The 25285-nt window shown below is 37.5% G+C and overlaps 1 protein-coding gene across 4 annotated transcripts in view; it reads right to left on the bottom strand.

Annotated features, from left to right (window-relative positions):
* Positions 1-209: 209 nt before the first annotated feature.
* ATP9B (ATPase phospholipid transporting 9B (putative)) overlaps positions 210-25285 on the bottom strand; it is a 459610-nt gene continuing 434534 nt past the window's right edge. For 2 of the 4 annotated variants that reach the window (XM_043972842.1, XM_043972836.1), the window contains exons 27-30: positions 14675-14732; positions 13715-13918; positions 3982-4014; positions 210-2570 (exon numbers count right to left, since the gene is read on the bottom strand). In XM_043972842.1, coding sequence (XP_043828777.1) covers positions 2434-2570; positions 3982-4014; positions 13715-13918; positions 14675-14732 — 432 coding nt within the window. In that variant the 3' untranslated portion in view covers positions 210-2433. The remainder of the gene's footprint in view (positions 2571-3981; positions 4015-13714; positions 13919-14674; positions 14733-25285) is intronic. The other 2 variants (XM_043972858.1, XM_043972850.1) reach the window with 1 other exon arrangement.

Genomic DNA, 25285 nt, shown 5'->3' on the forward strand with positions numbered 1-25285 from the left:
GAACAAAATGCATATGTGGTGTAAGAGGAATGGATAACTAATAAAGTGCAGATAATCTCATAACCAGAGAGTAGATCACTGGGCAGTGAATTTTTTTTGCCACAGCAAGACATAACTAACATGTGGTCTACATTGGTAGGGAGAATATTTACACTAATGAAAGCAGACCTTTTTCAGTATTGAAGAATTTTTATTTCATTAAGACCTCCATTACCCCTATCTCTCTCACATCTTGAAATTTAAAAAAAAAATCTTCCACATATTAAAATCAGAGAGGTTACTTATTCCTATTGTTTCACATCACTCAGCTCCTTGGGAATGACTGGCAATCCACTCCAGCAGTTCCCAAGCTCTTCACCAGAGAGCCATCTATTCTGTTTGAGCTCTAGGCTGCAAGCACGGCAGTTCCCAAGAAGGTCATGTTCATTTTCCGAGTTAACCACTGAGTGTGCCTTAAGATTTCTGATTCAAACTGTATCTTAATCTTGCCTATACCACAATACTTTAAAAGATAAAGGACAAAAGTAAAGGAATTGTGAAATGAAAATCAACCCAAACCATTAAGTGACAGACTGGAGGGATAATACATTTCAATTACAAAACAGAAAATGAGCTTGAGAAACTTCTAAAACGTGCAGATGTTTCTAAAAAACGAACACACATCCACATCCACACTATAAAAATACACAACAGTGACATCTTGTGGGGATATACAAGAAATAACTTTACATAAGGTCACATGCTTATTTGGCAATTTAGCCTAAAAGCAAATCTACTACTGGAGCTCAGAACAAACCCATTTATAACATGATTTAGTAGAAATTAAGCTTTATTGTTTTTGTTATGATTAATCATGTTTTTCTCTAAAGAAAAGAGGCATATACAATAGAATATGTTGGGGAAAAAAAACACTCTTAATGAGAGGGCAGTTAATTCTGTTAGGTCCATGGCAATATGCTGATGGAAATAGTTGTATAAATAACCATTTTAGGAATTTCACTCATTCAATGTAGCAACCCATAACATTTTAGGATAACATATATCAGACACTAGACGAGAAATTAAATTGGAGCACATTAAAAAAACTAAACCAGAACAAAAAACACCACCAATAATCCAAAACCATCTATTGTAAAAAACCGAAAAAACAACAAACAACAAACAACAACAACCCAACACAATGCAACATAATGGTGTTAGAAAGGTAAAACAAATGTTTCTAAATAAAGAATCCTGGCCTTCACCTTTTCTTTTATCTAACAAATGACCTGGATGAATATTAAATACACTGCAGTGAAGATTGAACAACCATGATATGCCACAAGACAGTACAATGATTTGGAATAATATCCTTCTGATTTGCTCATTATAAACATCTTATTAAACAGAGGTTGATCTGGCTCATAGAGAATGTAAATTACAGTTTGGAAGATGCAGGATAATTCTACCGTAACATTAATAGAGTGTGGCTGGTTTTTAACCTGAGTAATCTAAGCACAGATTACAAGGTAAGAAACATACTGGCTAATACAAGATCTACAGGATAACATATGTAGAAATGTTTCTTGAAGCTGTATTTGAGTGCAGTTTTCCAAGTACAAAATGGATAGAAATGCTTAAAACATTTGCTGAATAACAAGGCTTTTGACTAGCTAGCTGTACGATTGTGTAGTAATGATGGAATTGCACATACAGCTATGACAGTGTGTGTACTACTTGGCTTTAATGTGCACTCAGAGAATTGGTATTTGGTGTCAGAAGCTATAGACTTGTAAGTATCTGCCGGACAGAGGAATGGTGAGTACAAAAAGGAGGATGACACCTCCTGAAGCAGCACTATACTAGGCAGACATCCATATGTCATTTAAATAGCTCATGTTTATCAACATTTGAGGAAGAGTAGCATATAGCGGCAAATACAGACAATGGCATTTGTGGCTTCTAGATTTTATTAGACTTTAAGTAGGAATGGGTGTTTCTACATAACAGCATCAAGGAAAGAATTTGAATGTGAGAGAATTATTACATAATATCAAATAAGCTTTCATTTTGTGTTATAGAACAGTGCAGTAGCAAAAAACCTTTGCAGTAGGCAATAAAATAATGAAGCAGCATTTTTAGTAGAAAGCAAATTAGAATCAACAAAGAAATTGGAATGACTGAAAAAAAAAGACAAAAATGGATGATCTCTCCCCTTTTGGAGCCATTAGGTAAAGCCTATCTTGTTTTCTGTACTTACACAGCAGACGTAGCCTTCCCTAGTTGTGTTCTCCGTTTTTTGCCTTTTTTTTTTTTCATTTTTCTCTCAGTAGTACATCATGAACCCTTAAGTCACTTAAATGCCATGGGAGATACCCAAACAAATCCCAGGTGAAGTAGGAATGGTGGGGTGGGGGTGGGGCGTGGGAGGATACTGTAGGTGAAGAATTCCTTCTATGAGGTAAGCTTGGAGTAACTCGGCGGGGAAAGTTTACGCTTCAAGTACTTGAGAATGTACAGTGGAAGACAGCTTACAACGGTGATTGCTGACACTTTCCACAGGAAGGTCACAGTTGTGATAAAGGCAACATCTATATGAGAAAGAAAAAGAAAAAGCTCTAAGTGAAAGAATAAAGGTTTCAACTTCCTTGGTGCAACACCAAAGAACATTTTCTAAATTGTCTGAACGTTTCCCCTCAAAGTCCTTCAGAAAATCATGGTTAAATAAATATATTAAGTCCAATTTCCTTTGTTTTCTTTGAGACACTATTTCTATTAATTCTTCTTAGAGTTCATTCAATTATACATCTCATAAAGAGAAATACTGAGTATAATTAGTGTCACCAAAACTTATCAAGCATTCACCAATGCATAGCACTAGGCAGAACTGTAATATTTCCCTGAATGCTTGTGAGATATTTAGTGCTAACTTGCTATTCATAGTAGCTTTTCTTTTTTGAGGGGGCAGGGAAGGGAGAGGGGGAAAGGGAGACGGGAGAGGAGGGATTGCCTCATTAAATGTGTAACACTAAAAGAAAATGTCATTGGTTATGATCAGGCCAATCTAATTTTACATGAAGGGAATATGGAAAATGTGATGATGTATATACAATTTAAAATTCTACATGTTGATGTCAAGAAATAGATCAAAGTTCACTATGTGGGAATTCTGTCAATCTTTTACTTGCAAAAAATGTTGGGGACATAATTTGACCTGTGGTACCCGAGAATCCATATAACAAGTACTATGTATTAAGAGTTCTCATGCATTTAACAGTGAACACTTAAAAAGTAGTATACTGATAAATCCTCAAGAGGCGTCATTGGCTGTAAGCTCCTTGAGGGCAGGGACAATTTTATTTTTGCCTTTGTATCCCAATGCCTAGTAAAGTACCAGACACAGAGTAGACATCTAATACATTTTTGGTGAATTGAATTTTCATGGATCACTTGTTAAAATATTAAAAAAAAAAACTTGAGGCAGAATAAATGGTCAAATTGTAGGCACAGAGAAGGAACCTTAAAAGATTACTTCAACATAAGCAAACTCTTAAAGTGAGATATTTTGGAAAAGATTTTACTCATATGGCTGAAAAAAATTTGGTATCTTGGTAAAAACATCCTATAAAATCACTGATCAGCTCATGCACATACCCACAGGGGTAGCAGTGTTTTAGAAACCAGAGGCAAAGGAAATGAAGTGACTTTTTTTTTCTTTTTTTCTTTTGGTGAGGCAATGAGGGTTAAGTGAGTTGCCCAGGGTCACACAGTTAGTGTCAAACAACTGAGGTCATATTTGAACTCAGGTCCTTCCTTAATCCAGGGCTGGAGCTTTATCCACTGTGCCACCTAGCTGCCCCCAAGTGACTTTTTACATAGTGAATTAGTGAGAGAACTGGAAAAAAAACAAAACAAAAATCTAGATTTTTCTTAGCAATTACCTCTTAAAAGGGTTTTGTCTTTATTACCATTGTTTTTCTAATATATTGTAACTTCACCTACCTAAGAAAGCTCCAAAAGACACTCTGCCTATACCTGTTGCAAAACAAGATAGAAAATAAGGAAAGTAAAGGATAGAGTAACAGACAAATTAGGAAATTAAACAAAAGAAGTGATTAGCTAGTGAATAAAGAGAAACACTTCAAAAAGCTGTAAGATTCACTGTATATATAGCACATTAGTAGTGGTAGTATTAAGCAGAGATTTTTATCTCCATTTCTTTACTTTATTACCTAGTATTACATTTATTTCAAAAACACAAATGAAATGCAACAAAGAATTTACTATTCCTTAAGAGCCCTGATATCCAACTAAACACATGTAAAAATACAATAGGGTCTTTGAGAAAGGTATGTTAGACTTAGTCATCTCCATGGTCCTTTACAGCAAAGCTTCTTTTTTTTTTTTTTTTGCGGGGCAATGGGGGTTAAGTGACTTGCCCAGGGTCACACAGCTAGTAAGTGTCAAGTGTCTGAGGCCGGATTTGAACTCAGGTACTCCTGAATCCAGGGCTGGTGCTTTATCCACTGCACCACCTGGCTGCCCCCGAGAAAGATATGTTAAAAGGAGGGGTTCATCTTCTTAGAAATCCTATAGCTTTTAGAGACCTAAGTCATATCTTACCATGATTAAGGTAATGAAAAATGGATATTCTTTCTACAGGGCCAGCTTTGAGGTAGATTTTAGGGGAAGAAAGAAGACAAAGTGTGTCTATTTGGCCATCAAGTAGCTTAGTTTAGGGTTTTGGTTGTTTGGAACCTGTAATTTCACTGGAATAGGGAAATTCTAGCAAACTTGAACCCAGTTCTTCCTGTGTCAGATCAGTTCTAGCCACCATGCATGCTGCTTCTCGGTTTGGTCTTCACCATATTTTGTAATTTGTCTATCTGCTCAGGATAGCTGTGGAATAAGCTCAATATTTATATTTATCTTTCATGTTTTACACTTTCTCTTTTTTGTGTTCTAAACATATATAATACTTTGTTAAGGAAATGTGTACATTAAATGAAATGCCATAAAAATAGTCTACTGGTTGAATTAATTTATGCTCACAAGGATGTATGTGTATACACACACACATATAAATATACATTTATTTAAATAATTCAGATGACCAAGATGTTAAAACTGGAAATTAGCTACTATTCATGTGCCATAGTGCCTTTTTATGATTTTTTGTGTTATACATCCCAAAAAGTCTTATTAAAACCATTTCTGCTATTATTTGTTGATTATGATTCCCAGTTTCTAAGCAAAACTATCCTTCCAATCACTATTATCTTAAATATGGATTTTTGTTTATTTTGTTATTACTTAAAATATTAGAATATATCAAAGTTGGGATAAGGCTAATAGCATTTCCCTCTCAAATTTGGAATTAGAGAGAAGCTCATTTTGCAAGTTATAATTAGGGTATAAAATAGAAATATTAAAAACATACTGAATATTATTTTATTCTGGATTGATTTTACTAGTGGTACAGAAATCAACAAAAATGTTATTATATGAATAAATCAGCAAGAATTTTCACATGCAATTAGTGAATGCCTTTTGCTTTTGTTTTTCTCCTTACATAGATTATCTCCTATTATTTTCTCTTTCACTTTCTTTACACAATCACAACTACATGGTCTCTTAGTAGAATACCCTCTTTTACATATCTTCTCATACCTACTCTGGTTGACTCATTATCCAAATACCATCACAAAATTTTCACATATAGAACTTGTCTTGCACATATACATATATGTACATATTTCCTTACAAAGCTATCCATTTTGACACACATACACATATAATTTCATTCATGTAGTTCATTCTCTCTGGTGTGGATCTACCCTAATAACTTTGTGATTGATAAAAGAAGTTAGGGAATAAAAGAGATTCATTGGGCTTTTTGGAATGCTAAGTTAGGTATAGGTGAGGAAAAAGGATTTGATTAGAGGACAGAGATGTTCCAATGTGGGTATGAAGGATGAATTACAAAACAAAAAACTGACAAATCCAATTCCTGGAGCTGACTCCTCTCATAGTTGAGGACGGCTCTGGCTAAAGGCAGAAAATGGTACAGAGCAAATTTCTACTTCTCTCCCTTCTACTATTCTTGAAGAACCTTAGTCTTTTGGTTTTGTTTTTTTTTAGTGAGGCAATTGGGGTTAAGTGACTTGCCCAGGGTCACACAGCTAGTAAGTGTTAAGTGTCTGAGGCCGGATTTGAACTCAGGAACTCCTGAATCCAGGGCCTGTGCTTTATCCACTGTGCCACCTAGCTGCCCCTGAACCTTAGTCTTTTGGAAAAAAGAAAAGACCCAAGGGATGACTTTATGATTGCAAAAAAGGTAGTGTAGAATATTCATCCCTTACTTATGTAGAGATTTATTTTGATTTCGGGACCCTACCTTTAGGCTGAGATTAGAAAGCCTTAGGCCCTCAGGGTCTCTTCTGTGTGGGAGGTGCTGGTGCCCCTCACCCTCTGCTTCAGCTGAGCCAAAAAGCCCCATGGGCTGTATAAGACGCCAGGTCAGACAGCTGGGGGGAAAAAGCCCCCAGCTCCCTCCGACCTGAGCGGAGGTATCTGAGAGATCCTGGGCTTGTCCAGGCTGGGCTCTGGCCTAGCCTGTGCTGAGGCACGTGAGGCTCAAGTGCACCCCGCCCCCCCCACCAGCCGCAGCTCTGGCTGGCGGATTAGCTTGGTCTGTGGGGGCGCAGGAAGCCCCGAGATTTGAGTGGAGATAAGAAAGATATATATAGACCTGGGGGTGAGACTCAAGGAGGACTGAGAGGTGGAGAAGAGGTCAAGGGGGCTTCTGATGAGATTAGAAAGGTTGGAGATAGAGAGACAGGAGGATTGGGGGTGGCTGACAAGATGGCAAAGGTTGGAGAAGACAGATAGACAGACAAACAAGGTGCTACAAGGACACGGGAGAAGACGAGAAGGACTAGGAGCAGGGAAAAGAGAGGCCGAAGGGCAGACTGACGGAGCAGACAGACAGAAGGTCGGTGAGAGAAAAACGCAGGGGTTCAGTGGTAGCCGTAAGGAGAGGAAAGTTAGAAGTAGGGGGATTTACAAAGTGAAAGGGGCTCAGAGTTAGAATAAAGGACCTGAGTGGGGGCAGCTAGGTGGCGCAGTGGATAAAACACCGGCCCTGGATTCAGGAGTTCCTGAGTTCAAATCCGACCTCAGACACTTGACACTTACTAGCTGTGTGACCTTGGGCAAGTCACTTAACCCCCACTGCCCAGAAAAAACAAAAACAGAAACAGAAACAAAAACAAACAAAAAGAATAAAGGACCTGAGTGCCCTGAGGCAAGAGGCGGCTAAGGCCCTTATTGTACTGAAAAAGTTCCAGGGGCAGCAGGTGAAAGCACCTGGGAACACAGTCAAGTTGTACATTTTATTTCCCTGTATTCTTAATTTTCAATAGTATCTCATAAATAAAATCTGCTTTGATTATTTAGTTAAGAGGCTTCTTAATCTTTTGCTTATCAATTTGGGAGTGGAGCAGTGTGGTGGAACTTTATAAACGGCCCACATCAAATTAAATGTGGTCAGATAGTCAAATAGTTAAAAATCCCCAGATTAGTCCTTCAGTCAGATTAGCCCCCAAATTAGCCCCAGCTAGCTAAAATATTTCTACACTTAGATAGTAGTAGAAGTAGATGCAAGTAGTAGAAGTGAATGCAAGAGAAACTAGCTCAAAGGAGGATTTCAGAGAAACCTGGAAGGACTTACATGAACTAATGCTGAGTGAGATGAGCAGAACCAGGAGAACACTGTACACAGGAACAGCAACATTGTGGGATGATCAACTGTGATAGACTTGGCTCTTCTCAGGAGTGCAATGATCCAAAACAATTTCAAATAATTCATGATAGAAAATGTTCTCCACATCCAGAAAAAAGAACTGTGGATTCTGAATGCAGATTGAACCATACGGTTTCTACTCTTTGGCTGTTTTTATTATTTTTAAAAAAATTTTTTGAGGTTTTCCCCTTGTGTTCTGATTCTTCTTTCACAATATGACTAATGCAGAAATAGGTTTAATGTGATTGTACATATATAGACTATATCAGATTGCTTTCTGCCTTGGGAAGGGAGAAGGGAAGGGAGGGTGGGAGAAAAATTTGGAATTAAAAATCCTATGAAAACAAATATTGAAAACTATCTTTACATGTAACTGGAAAATAATAAAATATTTTTTTTAAAAAGAGAAGTTGGCTCAAGAAAAATAAATTTCCCCCAAATAAAAACACAAGTGATTATTAAAGAAAAAGGAGAACTATATAAAGACATTGGTTAAATGGAATCTGTCAACTAGTTCATAATTCAAAAAGATATTTGCAGAAAAGAAAGGAAAAAGGAAGTTGAATGAAGACATCTGGTACAATCAAAGCAAGCTGAGGCTTGTGATGATTACAAAAGATAACAAAGCTGCCCCACATCTCATTGCCACCCCCTCCCTCCCCCAAAGCTGTGTTGAGGGGAAGAGGCAAATAAAAGAAAGGCTGGATGCGATGGATAGGAAGACACTAATGAACAGTGGAGAAAAGTTGGAAATACAACCTATATACCTCTCTACCAAGGATGATGCTTTTCAAAATGAAAAAGATAGAAACAAAATGGCTAATAGAATACTGAAATAAAGATAATGAGGTAATGGAATGAAAGCAACTAGTTATCCCCAGTAAATTAATATTGTCAGGTCTGGATAATATATATCCCAAGATACAGAAAGAACTTATGATTATCCCCGATAAAGTACCATAGCTAATCTTTGAAAAATTAAGGTCAACAGAGGTGCCAATAGACTACTGCTCTGCGAAGACATAAAGGTTATTCAGTTTAGATATCAGTATAGATAAAAGGGTGGGGGGGGCGGGCAGATAGCATTGAATATTAGGAAGATATGCTATGTAAGGAAATTCAGGAACCAGAGATGAATTCAGGCTTGGAGTAAAGGAAAACCTCCTAACATTTAGAGCTATCCAACAGCAAGATGATGGAAGTATTGGGGTCTCCCTCACTGAAAGTCTTTAAGAAAAGGCAATAGGACCACTGATGACACATCCTTTTCTAAACCTATAACTCACTGAAAATATGCTTATTTTCCTCCATACTCACAGTCACTAAGAGCTTTTCTAGCGCCCTTGGAATGACCTAAAACTTTAGTTCCTTAGCAACAGCGACATTCTATGACTTTCAGCCATAGCATCATTGAAGAATGTGATGTTAAAAATATGGGCGGGCCTTTCTTTCAGGAAGAGACTTGGGGTCATTAAAAGCATTGAATAATTTCTTAAATGCAAACCAGATGGCTTGGCTTCTCCTATTTAATTCGGATCCACTTTCACTTTCAATTAGGAATGTCTGTCCCAGACATTTGTACTGTTGGACCAGCTTTATGGCATGTTTATCCAGCTGCGTATCACAGCCTGGGAAATGGAGATTCTTCATTTGCTCTCTCTGTGTGTGTGTGTGTGTGTGGTTTTTCCCCTGTGTGGGTATTTAGGCCAAGTTCTTTTGAGTGATTGTGCGTCTCATTTTGGAAGCTTTGCGATGTACTGGCACTTGACACAATTGGCATAATGTCATCCACAAACAAACAAGAATATTTAGAGGACTGCACCATTTATAAGGAATCCCTTTTCCATTTGGACTGAAAGACACAGAATCTTGGAGCTGAAAGTGACCCCATGGGCTACCTCATCCAACCTGTACCTGTACCAGAACCAGAATCCCTTCAACAAATCTGACATGTGGCTATTTAGCTTTTTGCTTAAAGACTTTTAAGGAAGGAGAACCTGCTCTTCCTGGAGGCAGTCATTCTGCTTGTGAATAGCTCTAATTGTTTCCCTTATTTCTAAATTTAATTGTGTGCATATGTAACTTTTATCCATTGCTTCTAGTTTTGCCCTTTCCAGCTAAGCAGAACAAATCTCTTTTTTCCACTGTACAACAATCTCTAACCACTTGAAAGAAGCTATAAGGTGTCCTCCCGGGTCTTCTCTTCTCTGGGCTAAACGGCCTCAGTTCCTTTAACCAATACTGACTTACACGGCATAAATTTGAGACTCCACAGTCTTCCTAAAATTTGGTATCTAGAATTAAATACAACCTGGTAGATAGGGTTTCACTGAGGTATAGGACTCAGTACAACAGTATTTTCTTTTTTTTTCTTGTTATAATAAATATTTTTATTTATAGTTTTGGGTTTCAATTTTTATCCCTCTTTCTCTCCCTCCCCTTCTCCTCCCTGAGGCAGCAAACAATCAGATATGGGTTATACATGTATGACGTATGATTATGTAAAACATCACCATATTTGTCATTTTGTACAAGAAAACTTTTTGATTAAAAGAAAAAAAATGAAAGAAAGTGAAAAATAGCATGCTTCAGTCTGTTCCATCAATATCAGTTCTTTCTTTGAAAGTGGATAGTATGTTTCATCAGTAGTCCTTTGAAATTGTCTTGGATCATTGTATTGTTGAGAAAAGTCAAGTCATTCACAGTTCTTTATCATCTGTGCACAATGTTCTCTTGGTTCTGCTCACTTCGCTATACATCATTCATGCATGTCTTTCCATACTTTTCTGAAGTCATCTTGCTTGTCATTTCATATAGCACAATAATATTCCATCACCATCATATACCACAGTTTAGCCATTCCCCAATTGATGGGCATTGCTTTGGTTTCCAATTTTTAGCCACCACAAAAGAGCTGCTAAATATTATTTTATAAATAGGTCTTTTTCTCTTTTTGGGGATGTCTTTGGGATATAAACCAGCAGTAGTATTGCTGGATCAAAGGGTATGCAAAGTTCTATAGCCTTTTGGGCATAGTTCCAAATTGTTCTTCAGAATGGTTAGATCTTTGCACACCTCCACCAACAGTGGATTAGTGTCCCAGCTTTCCCACATCCCCTCCAACATGCAAAATTTTGCATTTTTGTACAACAGTATTTTCGCAATACTAATACTAGATGCTGCATTTCTTTTATTGCAGCCTAGGTTTCTTTGCTGCCTCATCATGCTGATTCATATCAAGTTAACCATCCATAAAAACCCCTAGATAATTTTTTCGGCAAACTGCCGCCTAGTTCTGCTGCTTTCACCTTCTATGTACTTATGAAGATTTTTTGAATCCAATGGTAAGACATTTTTCAGACAGAGGTCACTGAACAAAGATACCTCAGTTTTTATGACTCTTTAAGGAATTTTGCATGATTTTAACATATGCATGGAGAACACATTTTTGGAGGTGACATTTTGCTGTACTCAACCAAATGGTTTTTTATAATCAACAAACAGATGCTGCAGAGTATCACTTGCAAAAGATTGACTATTTTCTCATATTTTCTTCAAGAATATTCCTGATGTGGGTATAGATTGCTCTAAAAATTTTTGTATAGAAAAGTAGAAATATGTATCAGTTGGTCTTTATTTGTATCTCTTAGTCACCATTTTTTGGGTAATAAGGTTTGAGATCTGCCCCCCTCCAAAAAAACCCTTTTGGTATACTCCCTAAAATTTGATCGAGATAAATGTTAAACTTTAGCCCAAAAATCATCTTGAGAAGTATACAGTAGAAGAAGCATGGCTTTTGAGTAGCTTGTGTGAAAATGATCTGGGAATTTTAGAGAACTGTAGCTCAACATGAATCTCCAGTGTGATGTCTCTTTCAAAAAATTAATGCACATTTATAGAAAAGACTCCAGAACAAGGGATGAGATAATTTTGTGATATTCTGCTTGGGTCAAGAGCACATGTGGAATATCTGGAGTCACAGTTTTAGAAGAATAATAACAAATGAGAACATGTCCATTGGAAGGACACCTGCATAATAAAGAGACTTGAAGTAGGCATGAATAATATGGAGAAGACTTAGTGTAATAAAAGTTGACTTGAAATAGCTGAAAGGCAGTTATGTGGATGAGAGATTTGCCTTATTTTGTTTATCTCCATTAATTTCAGGGAGATAAATTTTCACTTCCCAGCAATCAGAATTATTTCAAAATGGAAAGGGATGCTTTGGAAGGTTTTAAATCCCCTATTTCTAGAGGTCTAAGAATAGTTTTGATGACCGCCTGTTAAGAATATAGAGGAGGCTGCTTTGTCAGGTACAGGTTATACTAGATGGTTTTTGTGGTCCCTTCTAGCTGCCTATTCAATGATATGTGGATAGACCCAGATGAAGAAGGGCTGGGTAATATTGGGACATGTGGAGTGAAAGGAGAGCATGGACCTGGCAGTTAAGACTAAAAAAAAACCACCACAGCTGTCCTCTGGAGTATGGGAAGGTTGAAATAACACCTCAGAGGTTGCCCATCAGTTGGGGAATGGCTGATCAAGTTGTGGTATATGAATGTAATGGAATTCTATTGTGCTGCGAGAAACGATGAGCAGGAAAAGTATAGAGAAACCTGGAAGGACTTGCATGAATTGATGATGAGTGAGATGAGCAGAACCAGAAGAACATTATACACAGTATCATCAACATTGTGTGTTAATCAACTGTGATGGACTGGATTCTTCTGACCAATACAATGGTACAAGAGAGTTCCAGGGGACTCATGATGGAAAAGGCTCTCTAAATCCAGAATTAAAAAAAAGAACTATGGAATATGGATGCTGATTGAACCATACTATTTCTTTTATTTTTGGTGCTGTTGTTTTTCTATTTTGAGGTTTCTCCTTAATGCTCTGATTCTTCTCTTATAGCATGACTGATGCAGAAATATGTTTAATGTTGTTATGTACGTATATGTGTGTATATATGTATATATGTGTGTGTGTATGTATATATATATATAGATATATAGATATATAGATAGATAGATAGATAGATAGATAGATAGATAGATAGAGATAGATATATATGACCTATATTGGATTGCCTGCTGCCTGGGGGAGGGGGGGAGGGCGGGAGAAAAATTTGAAATTGGAAACCTTATGTAAACAAATGCTGAAAGCTATCTCTACATGTGACTGGAAAATAATAAAATACCTTTTGTTTGTTTTTTGTGGGGCTATGGGGGTTAAGTGACTTGCCCAAGGTCACACAGCTAGTAAATGTCAAGTGTCTGAGGCCGGATTTGAACTCAGGTACTCCTGAATCCAGGGCCGGTGCTTTATCCAAAAATACTTTTATTTTTTTAAAAAAAAGAAATAACATCTCAGAAGTGTGGATGGAGTAGGTAGTTTTCATCTAACAATTTAGGTGTCAATAAGATCCTTAGAGCAACTTAGGATACTACATAGTATTAATGGGGTCTTAGATATAAATATAGTGCCCTATAGTCAAATACCTAAGTAAAAAATTGATGATATAAAGAAAAACTCAAGGAGAAGCAAGCAAGAGAACAACATGGCTTTTCATGCACCTGGCAACAGATTTGGTTAGCATTCTTCCTTCAGAGCAGCTATTATGTTTTAAATGTGAAAATAACATAAACTAATTTTGGGGAGTTGGAAATTTCTTGGAAAGCAATATAATTTTTAGACATTCTATTTACAGTCAATTTATAAAAATCTTAATTCCATAAATATACTATGGCAGTGAATCATATCTCTCAAAAATAAGCTGCATGATGATATATGTCCATGTTTTATAACTTTTTGATTGATTTCTATGATGATAAATAATTCAATACTTTATATTACAAGGTAATGATAAATAAAACTCTGCCCCCCCCCCCCACCCAAAGAAAAGACATACTAATTATGTAGGCAACTCACCAAAGTATTCATTTAGAAAAGCAAGAGAGGCCACATAGCAGCCAAGGCTGAGGAATTCAGCCACCACCATTAACCAATGCCATGTTCTTATGGTGAGGGCCACCATCAATAGTTCAGTCAGGATTAGGGCAGTGAAGGAAATGGCAACAACATGGACAAATTCAGATTCAAAAAGCACCAGTGCTCCATACATTAGAATACCACCTGAAAAACAGGTTAGAAATTGCTAGCAATGATCACTTTGGACTTGGAAAGCTAACTTAATCACAATGGAAATGACAAAACAATAGTGCAAACCTTCGATTAGAGAACATTCTCACTGATTTTTTTTTTAAAAGAACTTGAAAAATATATAAGTGCAAGAATTACTCTGGAATTTGAATTTTAAAAGCTGCACATGTAACCGAGTCAAAAAGTATGGAAAATGAAAGCTTTTAAGAATGAAAATGAAATGAAAGCTTTTAATATCTATGGGCAAAAACCTGTAACCCCATAGCAATTAGTGTAAACAATTAAACATTTCAATGTAATGTATCTGATTCGCCTATTAATTACATTTTCAACAATATCTCATTTATTTCTAGCACAAAAGCAGTTAATGACTTCTAAGTGATTAGATAATTTAGATTTCTTAATCACTCCAGCTATCACCTTATGAAAGAAACCTACTGTGCAGGGTAGGCAATGTGAGAAGCACTTGTAAAAATTTTCCTGGATTAGTATTTAATTAAGAACAGGTTAGTTTTTAGAGGACATGCATCAATAAAAATACCAATCCACACTGTATTATGAAGAGGCTTGGCATACTGCTGGAATATCGATTTACGAGATAAACAGAAAGCAATATATAACAGTTGATGACATTTTAAGCTTTGGAAATTTAACCTGGATCTGAAAACAATATTATTAATAAAAGACAAAAAAATCCTTTGGTCTAGTAAAATCAGGGACCTCACCTACCTTGGTAAATACTGATTAAAACCCATATGAGGAAGGTCTTAAATGATAACGATCGTCCCTAGAAAAAATAATAGGAAAGCCAGGTTACTTAAATGTATAGTAGAAAAATCGGGTTGATTCATGGATTTTCAAAATAGTTAGACACAAGGGACACATCTATCTAAAATGTGTAGGTTCAGAAGCAAAACAACAAAAAAATCAACATACATAAACTTTATAACTGGGGTTTTTAGTCAACAAGTGAAAAAAAAAGCCTTCCCCAGGGACCAAACAACTTGATATATTTGTATTCTTATAGTATAATTTCAAAGATGCTTGATGGTCCCCCTGGATGAATCAGCAGTGGCTCTGAATGCTTTAATTTTAAAATTCTTTGTTCCCATATGATTAAACAGCATGTGATATATAAATAAACATTTAAATGCACTAGGGGAGTATTCTATGGTGAATCTTTCCCTCAGGTGATTAATTCTTTTATAATGTGAATCTTCTTTTGTAAATAAGATTTTTACATACTAGACTTTTAAAAAGTGGGATATAACTGTACCAGTATTTTTATAAAGACCAGAGCTTCTGTCTCTTCAATGAAGCTAGTTACACACACACACACACACACACACCCCACTCTCTCTACACATGCATACACACATATTGAAACAGAATATATATTGCATATGTATAATATGCTAACAATACAGATAACACTTACATCATGCCTTTTTTTTTTTTTTTTAGTGAGGCAATTGGGGTTAAGTGACTTGCCCAGGGTCACACAGCTAGTAAGTGTTAAGTGTCTGAGGCCGGATTTGAACTCAGGTACTCCCACCTCCAGGGCTGGTGCTCTATCCACTGCGCCACCCAGCTGCCCCACATCATGTCTTCTTAACTGTGGGTCTTGAGTTCCCGGAGACAGTGTCCTAGGGCCCTTACTTTCCTTCTCTATACTCTCGGTGAGCCTTTCAGCTCTGTACAGATGACACAGTTTTACTCTCTATATTCAGCCTTAGGCTCTTTCCTGAGTATCAGTCACATATCATCAATTGCATGTTGGTCATTTCAAATTGAACGTCCTGGATAGATCTCAAACTCAGTATGTACAAAATTAAACTCATTGCCCTCTTCCTCAAACCTACTCATCTCCTAACCTTCACCATTTCTACTGAATGTACCATCAATTTCTGTGACCTTGGCATTATTCTTGACTCTTTTCTCTCCTCTCACCCCATATATCCAATCCTGACAATCTTCTTTTAACCTTTATGACATCTCTCCCATCTGACTTCTCCCTATTCACAAAGCCATCTCTTTGTTAAGATTACTGCAATGGCCTCCTAATTGGTCTCCCTACCTCAAGTCTTTCCCTACTGCACTCCATCCTACACACTGCTGCAACAGTGCTTTCACTTGAGCACAGATCTGACCATGTCCTCCCCCAACTCAGTAATGCCTCTAGGATAAAGAAAAAAAAAATTCTCTATTTAGCTTTCAGAGATTTTTACAACCTTGCCCTAATGTATCTCCAGTCTCACTGGACATTGTCCCCCCTTCACACTATAGTCCAATTGAGCTGTCTTTTTTGTTCCTCACATGGGATACTCCAATCTTCTATTTCTAATATCTGACAGTCTTCCTATCAGCCATCCCACATGCCTTGAATGCACTCCCTTCTCATCTCTGCCCTTCTTCCTTGAAGGCATAGCTCAAGAATTCTCTTCCACATGAAGCTTTTCCTGATTCCCCAACTTCTAGTGCTTTCCCTCCAAAACTACGTTGTACTTGAATTTGTATATATTTTTATTTATTATTTTTATATTTATATTTTATTATAAAATATAAACATTTTATATTTATCTTACATAAATATACAGATGCACTTCTTTCTCATTAGAATGTATTGCAAATAAGGACAACAACAATCCTGGGAAATAGGTGCTATTATTCCTATTATAGTTGAGAAAACTGGGGTAAACAGAGGCTAAGTGATTTGCCTAAACTGTGAGAAAAAAATGGGTTTTGGGATGCCCAGAGGCCCCGCTTGAGGGGATAATATTAAGATTGACTGGGCAGCTAGATGGCGCAGTGGTAAAGCACCGGCCCTGGATTCAGGAGTACCTGGGTTCAAATCCGGCTTCAGACACTTGACACTTACTAGCTGTGTGACCCTGGGCAAGGGCAAGTCACTTAACCCTCATGGCCCTGCAAAAAAAAAAAAAAAGATTGACTGGATTGGGCAGCTAGGTGGTACAGTGGATAAAGCACCAGCTGTGGTAAGATTATTGGAATTTGGCAGACCGAGTGGGATGAGCCACACCTGGCCTGCCCTGAGTGACATGTGCTGCTGATATCAGCAGGAGAAACCACTCTCCACAGGCAGTTTTGAAGGACCTCTCCTTTTGGTGGAGGAAGAGTAAACGCTCACTGAGGGGAGCTCAGTCTCTTCTGGAGTGACTTTCTTTCTGGTGGCGTGAGCTGCAGCAGGGGACGAGAAAGAGGTTCTTTCTTAGCAGTTTTTATCCTGCGGGCCCTGGCCATTTTACATCAAAGTTAAGGACCCCAGGTGGTGAGTTAACATGAGCCCTGCTCTTTTGAATTAGCTGAACTGGAAGTGAGTTTGGGGATTGTATAGACTTAAGTTAGAGTTAGGGGGATTATCCATATTTCTTTTTCCCTATTCCCTTGTCTTTGATTTTATTAATTTCAGCTTTGCTGTTTATTTTATTCCCATGAATAAAACCTGATTCGTTTGTGGAAAAGAGGCTGTTAAGCTCCTTTCTTATTGGCCTGGGAGAAATATCTAAAAAGGCAGTTCAGAGGGGAAGGAGCTTTGGACCTAGAGGTCCCTCATTATTTCTGGGACCCCAATATTATGGTAAACCACTCAATTAACTCTCCATATATTAAATTTGGCCCTCACATGGCCCTGGATTCAGGAGGACCTGAGTTCAAATCCAGCCTCAGACACTTGACAGTTACTAGCTGTGTGACCCTGGGCAAGTCACTTAACCCTCACTGCCCTGCAAAGAAAAACAAAACAAAACAAAACAAAACAAAAAGATTGAGTGGATTGACTTTGCTCATTAACTCACTTAATGTTAACTAAAAGCCTGGCCCTCAGAGGGTGTGTTCTCTGAACTCTGACCTCAGTATGTTCTGCTCACAGACCACTCAAGTCCAGTAAACCAAGAGATTTGAATGATGTTAGCCAATTAGGTTGAAACAGTGTGTAAGGGCCGCCTCTCCTCTGGACCTGCAGGAAGCTTCTGCTCACGCAGGCGCAGGGACTTCCTTTTGGCCTGAGACTCAGAGGAAGCAGCAGTACTTTGCTCTCTCTCACTCTTCTATCCTAGGTACATAGGGCTTCTGAACTTTCTGAGCCATGTGTTCTCTCTCTTTACTGATATTCAATATACTTTAATAAATGATTAATGCCCCCAAACTGGCACTAAAGCCTCAACTTTATAAGTAGCAGTATGTTAGGAACCCCAGCTAAGGCTCCCTAACACTTGGGACAGAAATAAGGCAACCACATATAATTTTAAATGCCATAATAGCTAAGTGTATGAGGCCATTTTTAAACTCAGGTCTTCCTGACTTCACACCCAAGGCTCTATTTACTGTACCACCTGACAGAGGGAGTGGTCACTATTTTAATCCTCTCCTTCATTTAAGGTTTTCAACTCCTTTTGGAGATAGAGAAATGCACCACAGCAATTTACATATATATATATTTGTGTGAAAGGCTGAATGTCAGCTATTTCCCTGAGAGAAAACAATTAGCAAGTTGATGAATCGCAATTCTGTTTACAATCTGATTTTGAAAGATAATCACATTAATTTACTTAAGATCCCATACTCTGATTATAAGTGTCAATATATGAAAATACTGACAGCCTGAGTCTCCGTTTTAAGTGAAGATATCAAATTCAAAAATACTTTTGAAACTCAAACACATAATCACTTATTGGAAGGTATTATGACTTTAATGAAGAGAGAATTAAATTTTTACTATCTAATTGATATGTAAACAGGTCCCTAATTAACAAATTTTCTAATTGTTCTCTATTGTGGACACTGGTAAGTTCAGTATTTGGCTATGCCAGATTTCTATGCATGTATAACACTACTGAGGGATTTTTTGTTTAAGGGATGCACTTTCTGTTTTATGTTCAAAATTACTAAGATTATAGTGAACTTTGTTGCAATGCATCCATTATGTGAAATAATTCTACATACATGGATATATGTGTTATTATTTTCATTAGTAACTGTAAGTATATCAGATATTTGTTGAGTTTGGCCGATCAAAACTGTATATTTTGAATATATATATCATCATATTTCTAAAGCATGTGTTTTGGAGCAGACGTCATTTAGGTAAACAAACGATTAGCTCTAGAATGTAAATATTGTTGCACTTATCAGTTGCTATATTAGCTGGTTCACAGATGTTAGCTATGACACTAGCAGAGTAAAATGCTATGAAAGGCAGAATGCTTAGTGGACAGAATATTGCACTTCAAGGTAGGACACTCTTCAGCATCACCCTACTCTTGGCCTGTTGCTGTCTCTGATGGCTTGCCTTTTTACTGTGACCTCTGTCCATCACCTGATAGGAGCAGAATAAGAAACAACTCAGAGGACCAGCCTTTCTCCCAAGGGAAATGTAGATATCTAAGTGACTCCTACCCAACTTCACCACAAGCCAGTAAGCCTCATTTGCCCAGTTTAAGGCAAACTGTTCTTTTAAGATCTTTGAAGGGAACAGCAAAAGCTATCTGGTTCAGCCCATATTGGAACAAGAATACTCTCTATGATATCTTTGATTTGGGATCATCCAACCTAGGCCTGAAGATCTCCAAAGGTGAGGAATCAAATACTTCCAGAAGCAGACCATTACTCTTTTGGATAACTCTGATTGTTAATAAGTTTTGCTTACAACAAGCCTTATTGGGGTTCACTGGGGAGAAGATTAAGAGGAAGTATGATTTAAAGGAGGTAGAGTTATGGTATCAAAGATGTGCTGGGATCCATAACTGGAAAATGGAAGGGCATCCTTTCTTCAAAAGAAAGGTAAGAGTGGCAGAGTAATCTGGTGATCTTCAACTACCCAGGAGATGGGTGGTTCAATATGAGTAATACCTGTGAGACTCCATGGCCTATCTTAACAATATCAGAAGAGTGGTCAACAGCTGATGGTAGAAGGTTATTTTTTTCCTTATTCGCATTCCATTTTTTGGGGAGGGAGAATAGCTCTGACCAGGAAGATTTCCCTTATATTAGGCTTGAAATTTACGAATCTGCAATTTTACCCCACTGTTTATAATTTATCCTTTGGGGTGATGCAGAAAAATTCTAATCTCTCTTTAATAAGAGAGTCCCTCCAGAAGAACCTCAAAAAGTTTATATTATATTCAAGATTGACTAATTTTTTAATCAGTGGAAAGAATGTCAGACTGGTAATGAATGTAGTATATGAATTCTTAGAAAAAAATCCCCACCTAAATACATATAAGAAATAGATTCATAGAATCACAAAGCAGAATGGGACATTAGAGATCAGCAAGTAAAACTGCATTATTTTATAAATGAAGAGACTGAAGCCCATGGAGGTGACTGCCTTGCCAAAGTCATTAGTAAATTAGAGGTGGAATTAGAAGTCTTCTCTCTATCCCATGATGGCACTTCCACTGTGTCCTTTGCTTTATCACATGGTGCTTTTTCTTTTTCTAAGGAAAGGTATTCTTTACTCTGGTGATTAAAAAGAAAATACAATATGGCTCAAGTAGAGCCAAGAAGCCCTTGTTAAGTGCTTGCTACATGCCAGTTAGGCATGGGGATACAAAGAAAGACAAAAACATTCTCTGCCTTCACATAACTCATAATCTAACAGGGGGGACAACATGTACAGATAAGATATACACAATGAGTGAGAGAGAGAATCTCAGAGTGATGGCACTAGCATTTAACATGGAAAGGTTTCTTGCAGAAGGTGGGATTTTACCTGGGGCCTGAAGGAACCCAGAGAAGCCATGTGAGGCAGAGATGAGGACAGAGTGTATTCTAGGCATGGTGGAAAACCAGAGAAAATGCAATCATGAAATGGAGTATCTTGTGTGAGGAAAAGAAAGATGGTCCAGGCTACTGGATCATAGAATACAAGAAGAGAAAGAAAACATAAGAAGACTGGAAAGGTAGAAGGGTTCAGGTTATGAAGGACTTTAAAAGCTGGAGGATTTATATTTGATTTGGGAAACAATAGGAATCTACTGATATTTATCAAATAGATGGGTGACGAGGTCAAAAGATAACTTTAGTAGTTGAGTGGAAGATGGGCTGAGTGGAGAGAGACTAGAAGCAGGGAAATCAATCTGCAGGACTAATATAATAGTTCAGGTATGAGGTGATAAGGCTTTGAAGCAGAGTGGTAGAAGTGTCAACAGAGAGAAGGGAGAATGTTAGAGAGATGTTATGAAGATAGAATTGATAGGCTTTGGCAACAGATTGTATGTGAAAGATGAGTAACAATGAGTGATCAAGGATGATATCTGTGTTGAAGGTCTTGGTTACTGGGCAGATAGCGGTACCCTGATAGTAAAAGGCAAGGCAGGAAGAGGGTCAAGATTGGGGGAGGGGAGGAAGATCATGAGTTCAGCTTTGGAAGTGCTGAGCTTCTCTTTGTGGTGGCAAAGAACTGGAAATTGAGGGAATGCCTATCAGTTGGGGAATGGATGAACAAGTTGTGGTATGTGAATGTAATGGAATACTATTGTGCTGTAAGAAATGATAAGCAGGCAGATTTCAGAAAAACCTGTAAAGACTTAAGTGGACTAATGCTGAATGAAGTGAGCAGAACCAGGAGAACATTGTACACAGTAACAACAACATTGTATGATTATCAACTGTGATAGACTTGGCTCTTCTCAGTGGTGCAATAATGCAAGACAATTCCAAAGAACTCATGATGGAAGATGTTCTCCACATCCAGAAAAAAGGAACTGTGAATTCTGAATGTAGATTGAACTATACTGTTTCTACTTTTGGGTTGTTTTTTTTTTTCTTTACTGAGGTTTTCCCCTTGTGTTCTGATTCTTCTTTCACAACATGACTAACACAGAAATATGTTTAATGTAATTATAACCTGTATCAGATTGCTTTCTGTCTGGGGGAGGGGGGAGGGAAAGGAAGGAGGGAAAATAATTTGGAACTAAAAATCTTATGGAAACAGATATTGAAAACCAGCTTTACATGTAACTAGAAAATAATAAAATACTTTTATGAGAAGTGGGGGAAAAAAGGAAGTGCTGAGCTTAATATGCTGATGGGACAACCAGTGTAAGCCATCTAACAGACAGCTAGACATATGGAACTAGAGGTCAGCAGGGAGATGATCTAAACTTCATCATATCAATAATTTGTTGTATTATCTGGCATTTATTACTTGGTTTCCTTGATATAATAATTTTTAAAAGAACAAAATACACAATATGAAATGCTTCAGATACATTATTTTCATAGTTTTAGTGTTTCAAATAATTCTTAACATTGAAATGATCACTGGGCACTAAAAATTGCAGAATTAGGCAGGTACCAAAGACTATAATTGAAACACATTTCTCTAGGACTCATGAGTGTTTATGCCACTCAATTGGTACTTAATTATCTGATACTTTTTGAAATGTACCTTTTTGTATATTTAATGCATTCAACTGCCCAAATAAATTGTAAGCACAATAAGGACAGGCACCATGTGGAAATGTTTCATGCAATGTTCTGTAGATTCTAAGCAGCCCAAATATTAAATGATTGACTGAAACAATGTCCAACCCACAGCTATTCAATATTTATGGCAGTAGAAAAGATGCAAAGGAACTTAAATTGCTCTCAGGAAAAAAAAGAGCTCAGAAAAATTGAACAATATACATTCAAAACATTTCATCCAGCGTCAGTAAGATTTTACCCAACAGAAGAAGCTCAGTATATATATATTTTTTTTTTGCGGGGCATTGGGGGTTAAGTGACTTGCCCAGGGTCACACAGCTAGTAAGTGTCAAGTGACTGAGGTCAGATTTGAACTCAGGTGCTCCTGAATCCAGGGCCGGTGCTTTATCCACTGCACTACCTAGCTGCCCCCAGTATTTTTAATAGTATTTTTAATATTCCTTTGGCTACTAGAGTTTCAGAATTGTCAGATGCTAGAAAGGAAGCATTACACTACAGAAATAATGTCGATTTAGGCACATAAACATAGATGGTGGATTTAAGTAAAAAGGAATTTTGGGAAACTGGGTGGCTGGGCTGGCCTTGTAATACGAAAAATTCAAGACCAGATTTGAAGATACTGAACAATGATTCTAAGTTACTGGTCATATTAAAGGAAAATGGAAGCCTAATGTCCCAAAACAGATCCAACCCAATTAAAATAGAATATGGCTTAGTGGAATGCCAACATGCTTAACTGATATTAAGTGATAGCATGGAACTTATTGACTCAGTGACTCCAGCTGGAGATGAATCAGCTACTTCATCAGAAACTTGTGACCAACCCTCCAAATATATGCTAGTTGCTGGGGTAATTTAGTACTTAACCTGCTAGCATAATTACACAGTGTCCATTAAAAAAAAGAACAGGCTGATGTGTACAATCCAAATCCTTGGTATAGGCAGACATAAGAGTGGTTTTTGTTTTACTATTGCCTCCTTTTCAATACCTTAGTATTTAACAACTGCTCACTGACATTACATGTTAACAGTATAGCAAAGAGGTGGAGTTAGGAGTTGTTGCATTTCTAACTCAGTTTAGTCAAGACTTCCCATGGTGTTTAGGGTATAATCTCCAAATTTTTACATCTTAATGAATGAAAGGTTATTCTTGTTTAACACGGTTTTGAGATAGACTCCAACTAACATTTTTAACATTTTAGAAAATCTCTCACAAAAACACAAAAGTAATCTTTAAATGCCAAAAAACCTCTCCTTTTACTTCAGTGTTACTGTGCCTTGTCATTTTGATGTAATTTGCCCATATTTTTTGATAGTAATAAAAGAGGTTTGTGGCAGGCTTTTATGCTGAGGTAGCAATAGTACCATTTCTGCACCTTGGTTTCCTCACCTATTAAATGAGAAAGAACTAGATGATCTCTAAAGTCTCTTCCAGCTCTAAATCGAGGACCTGTTATCACACTGGCGCCTTATAAAAACTCTGTGAGGAAGGATGGGCAGGTTATCAATATCCCCATTTGCAGATAAGGAAACTGAGAGACTCAGAAAGATTACCCAAGGTTATATACCTAGTTAGAGTCGGATCTGAACTGGAGCCCAGATTTAACTCCTAATCTCCCCCATCCCCATTACATTATGTTGCCCCCGATATTAGGTAGGAAGTGAATGAAAACTTGATTGTCTTGGGTTATCAGTCCTAATCCTAAATGTAAAGAGAACTTTTGATCAAAGTGTGAGGCTCAGCAAGGCTGGTCCTATGGAAAATTATAAAGTAAGGCAAACCTGTATTAAACACTTCCAGCCTCTCCTTCATCCTGTTCCATAGTATTCACTCTCTCCCTTTCCACATCTCCAAGGTACCCAATTACTAAAAGTCTTCTCCACACTCCCTGATGTGCTTAGGAAAAGAAGTTATAAAATTCATTCACATTAAGGTATAAGGGACTAAAATAAAAATTAAAATGTTCCTTTATTTCTATCTTAAAAGGGCATAAATCTTGGATCTAGAGTGGAGCAAAAATTTCAGGTTATCCATCACTGGCTGGAGGTTTCTGATTTTGGTATTGGGGCCTGAGTGAATTCTTGAAATCATATCACAAGGCAACCGCTATTCCACCAATTCCCTATCTACTATATCAGCAACATGGGTGCCTTGTATAAGAACTGATTAATTTGTCTAGCATATCAGTCCTTTTCTTTACAAACTTCTAGAAAAACTTGCAGCATAGTTTAACATTGTGATTATCACAAAAGACAGGTTTAGAATACTGCATTGCATGAGAGAAGCAGCATTGGCCTTTAAGTTTGGCAACTAGAGCCTAAGTTCTAACACTGACACTTGCCAGTTGTGTAAACACAGACAAGTCACTTAACTTTTCTGAGTTTGTTTCTTTATCTGTAAAATTAGTGTGGCAATCTTTTTACCTGGTGGTGGCACCATGCCCTTAACTCTACCAAGTTAAACCACAGGAACAAATTGGAGTGGCTAGGGCTAAATAACTCAGGGCTTTGCCTGGCAATAACACCCCTTCAAGACTGTAAGCATTGTCATTCATCTACCATCCATCCATTACTGCTCCTATGGCTATCAATCCCTACTTCCTTCCCTATACTTGTATTACTCCAACACTGGTGACATAGGAGCAAACTATCTCCAGGCCCTCATTCTCTTCACCCATCCAGCCCATCTCAATCCTACCCCTACCCATGTCCCACTCCAAACCTGCCTTCCCCTTTAAAGCATCAGGCCCTCAGAAATTTCTGTTCCACAGGGAACACATTTCCTAGACCTCTTTTTCTCACACTCCTTCCATTTATTAATCCTGAGATCCAGCTTCCCCTAGATGACAATGCATCTTTAGTCATGCTCTCTAGGACACCCCCTAACTCACT

The sequence above is a fragment of the Dromiciops gliroides genome, chromosome 1 (assembly GCF_019393635.1).
Source record: "Dromiciops gliroides isolate mDroGli1 chromosome 1, mDroGli1.pri, whole genome shotgun sequence".
Taxonomy (NCBI): Eukaryota; Metazoa; Chordata; class Mammalia; order Microbiotheria; family Microbiotheriidae; genus Dromiciops; species Dromiciops gliroides.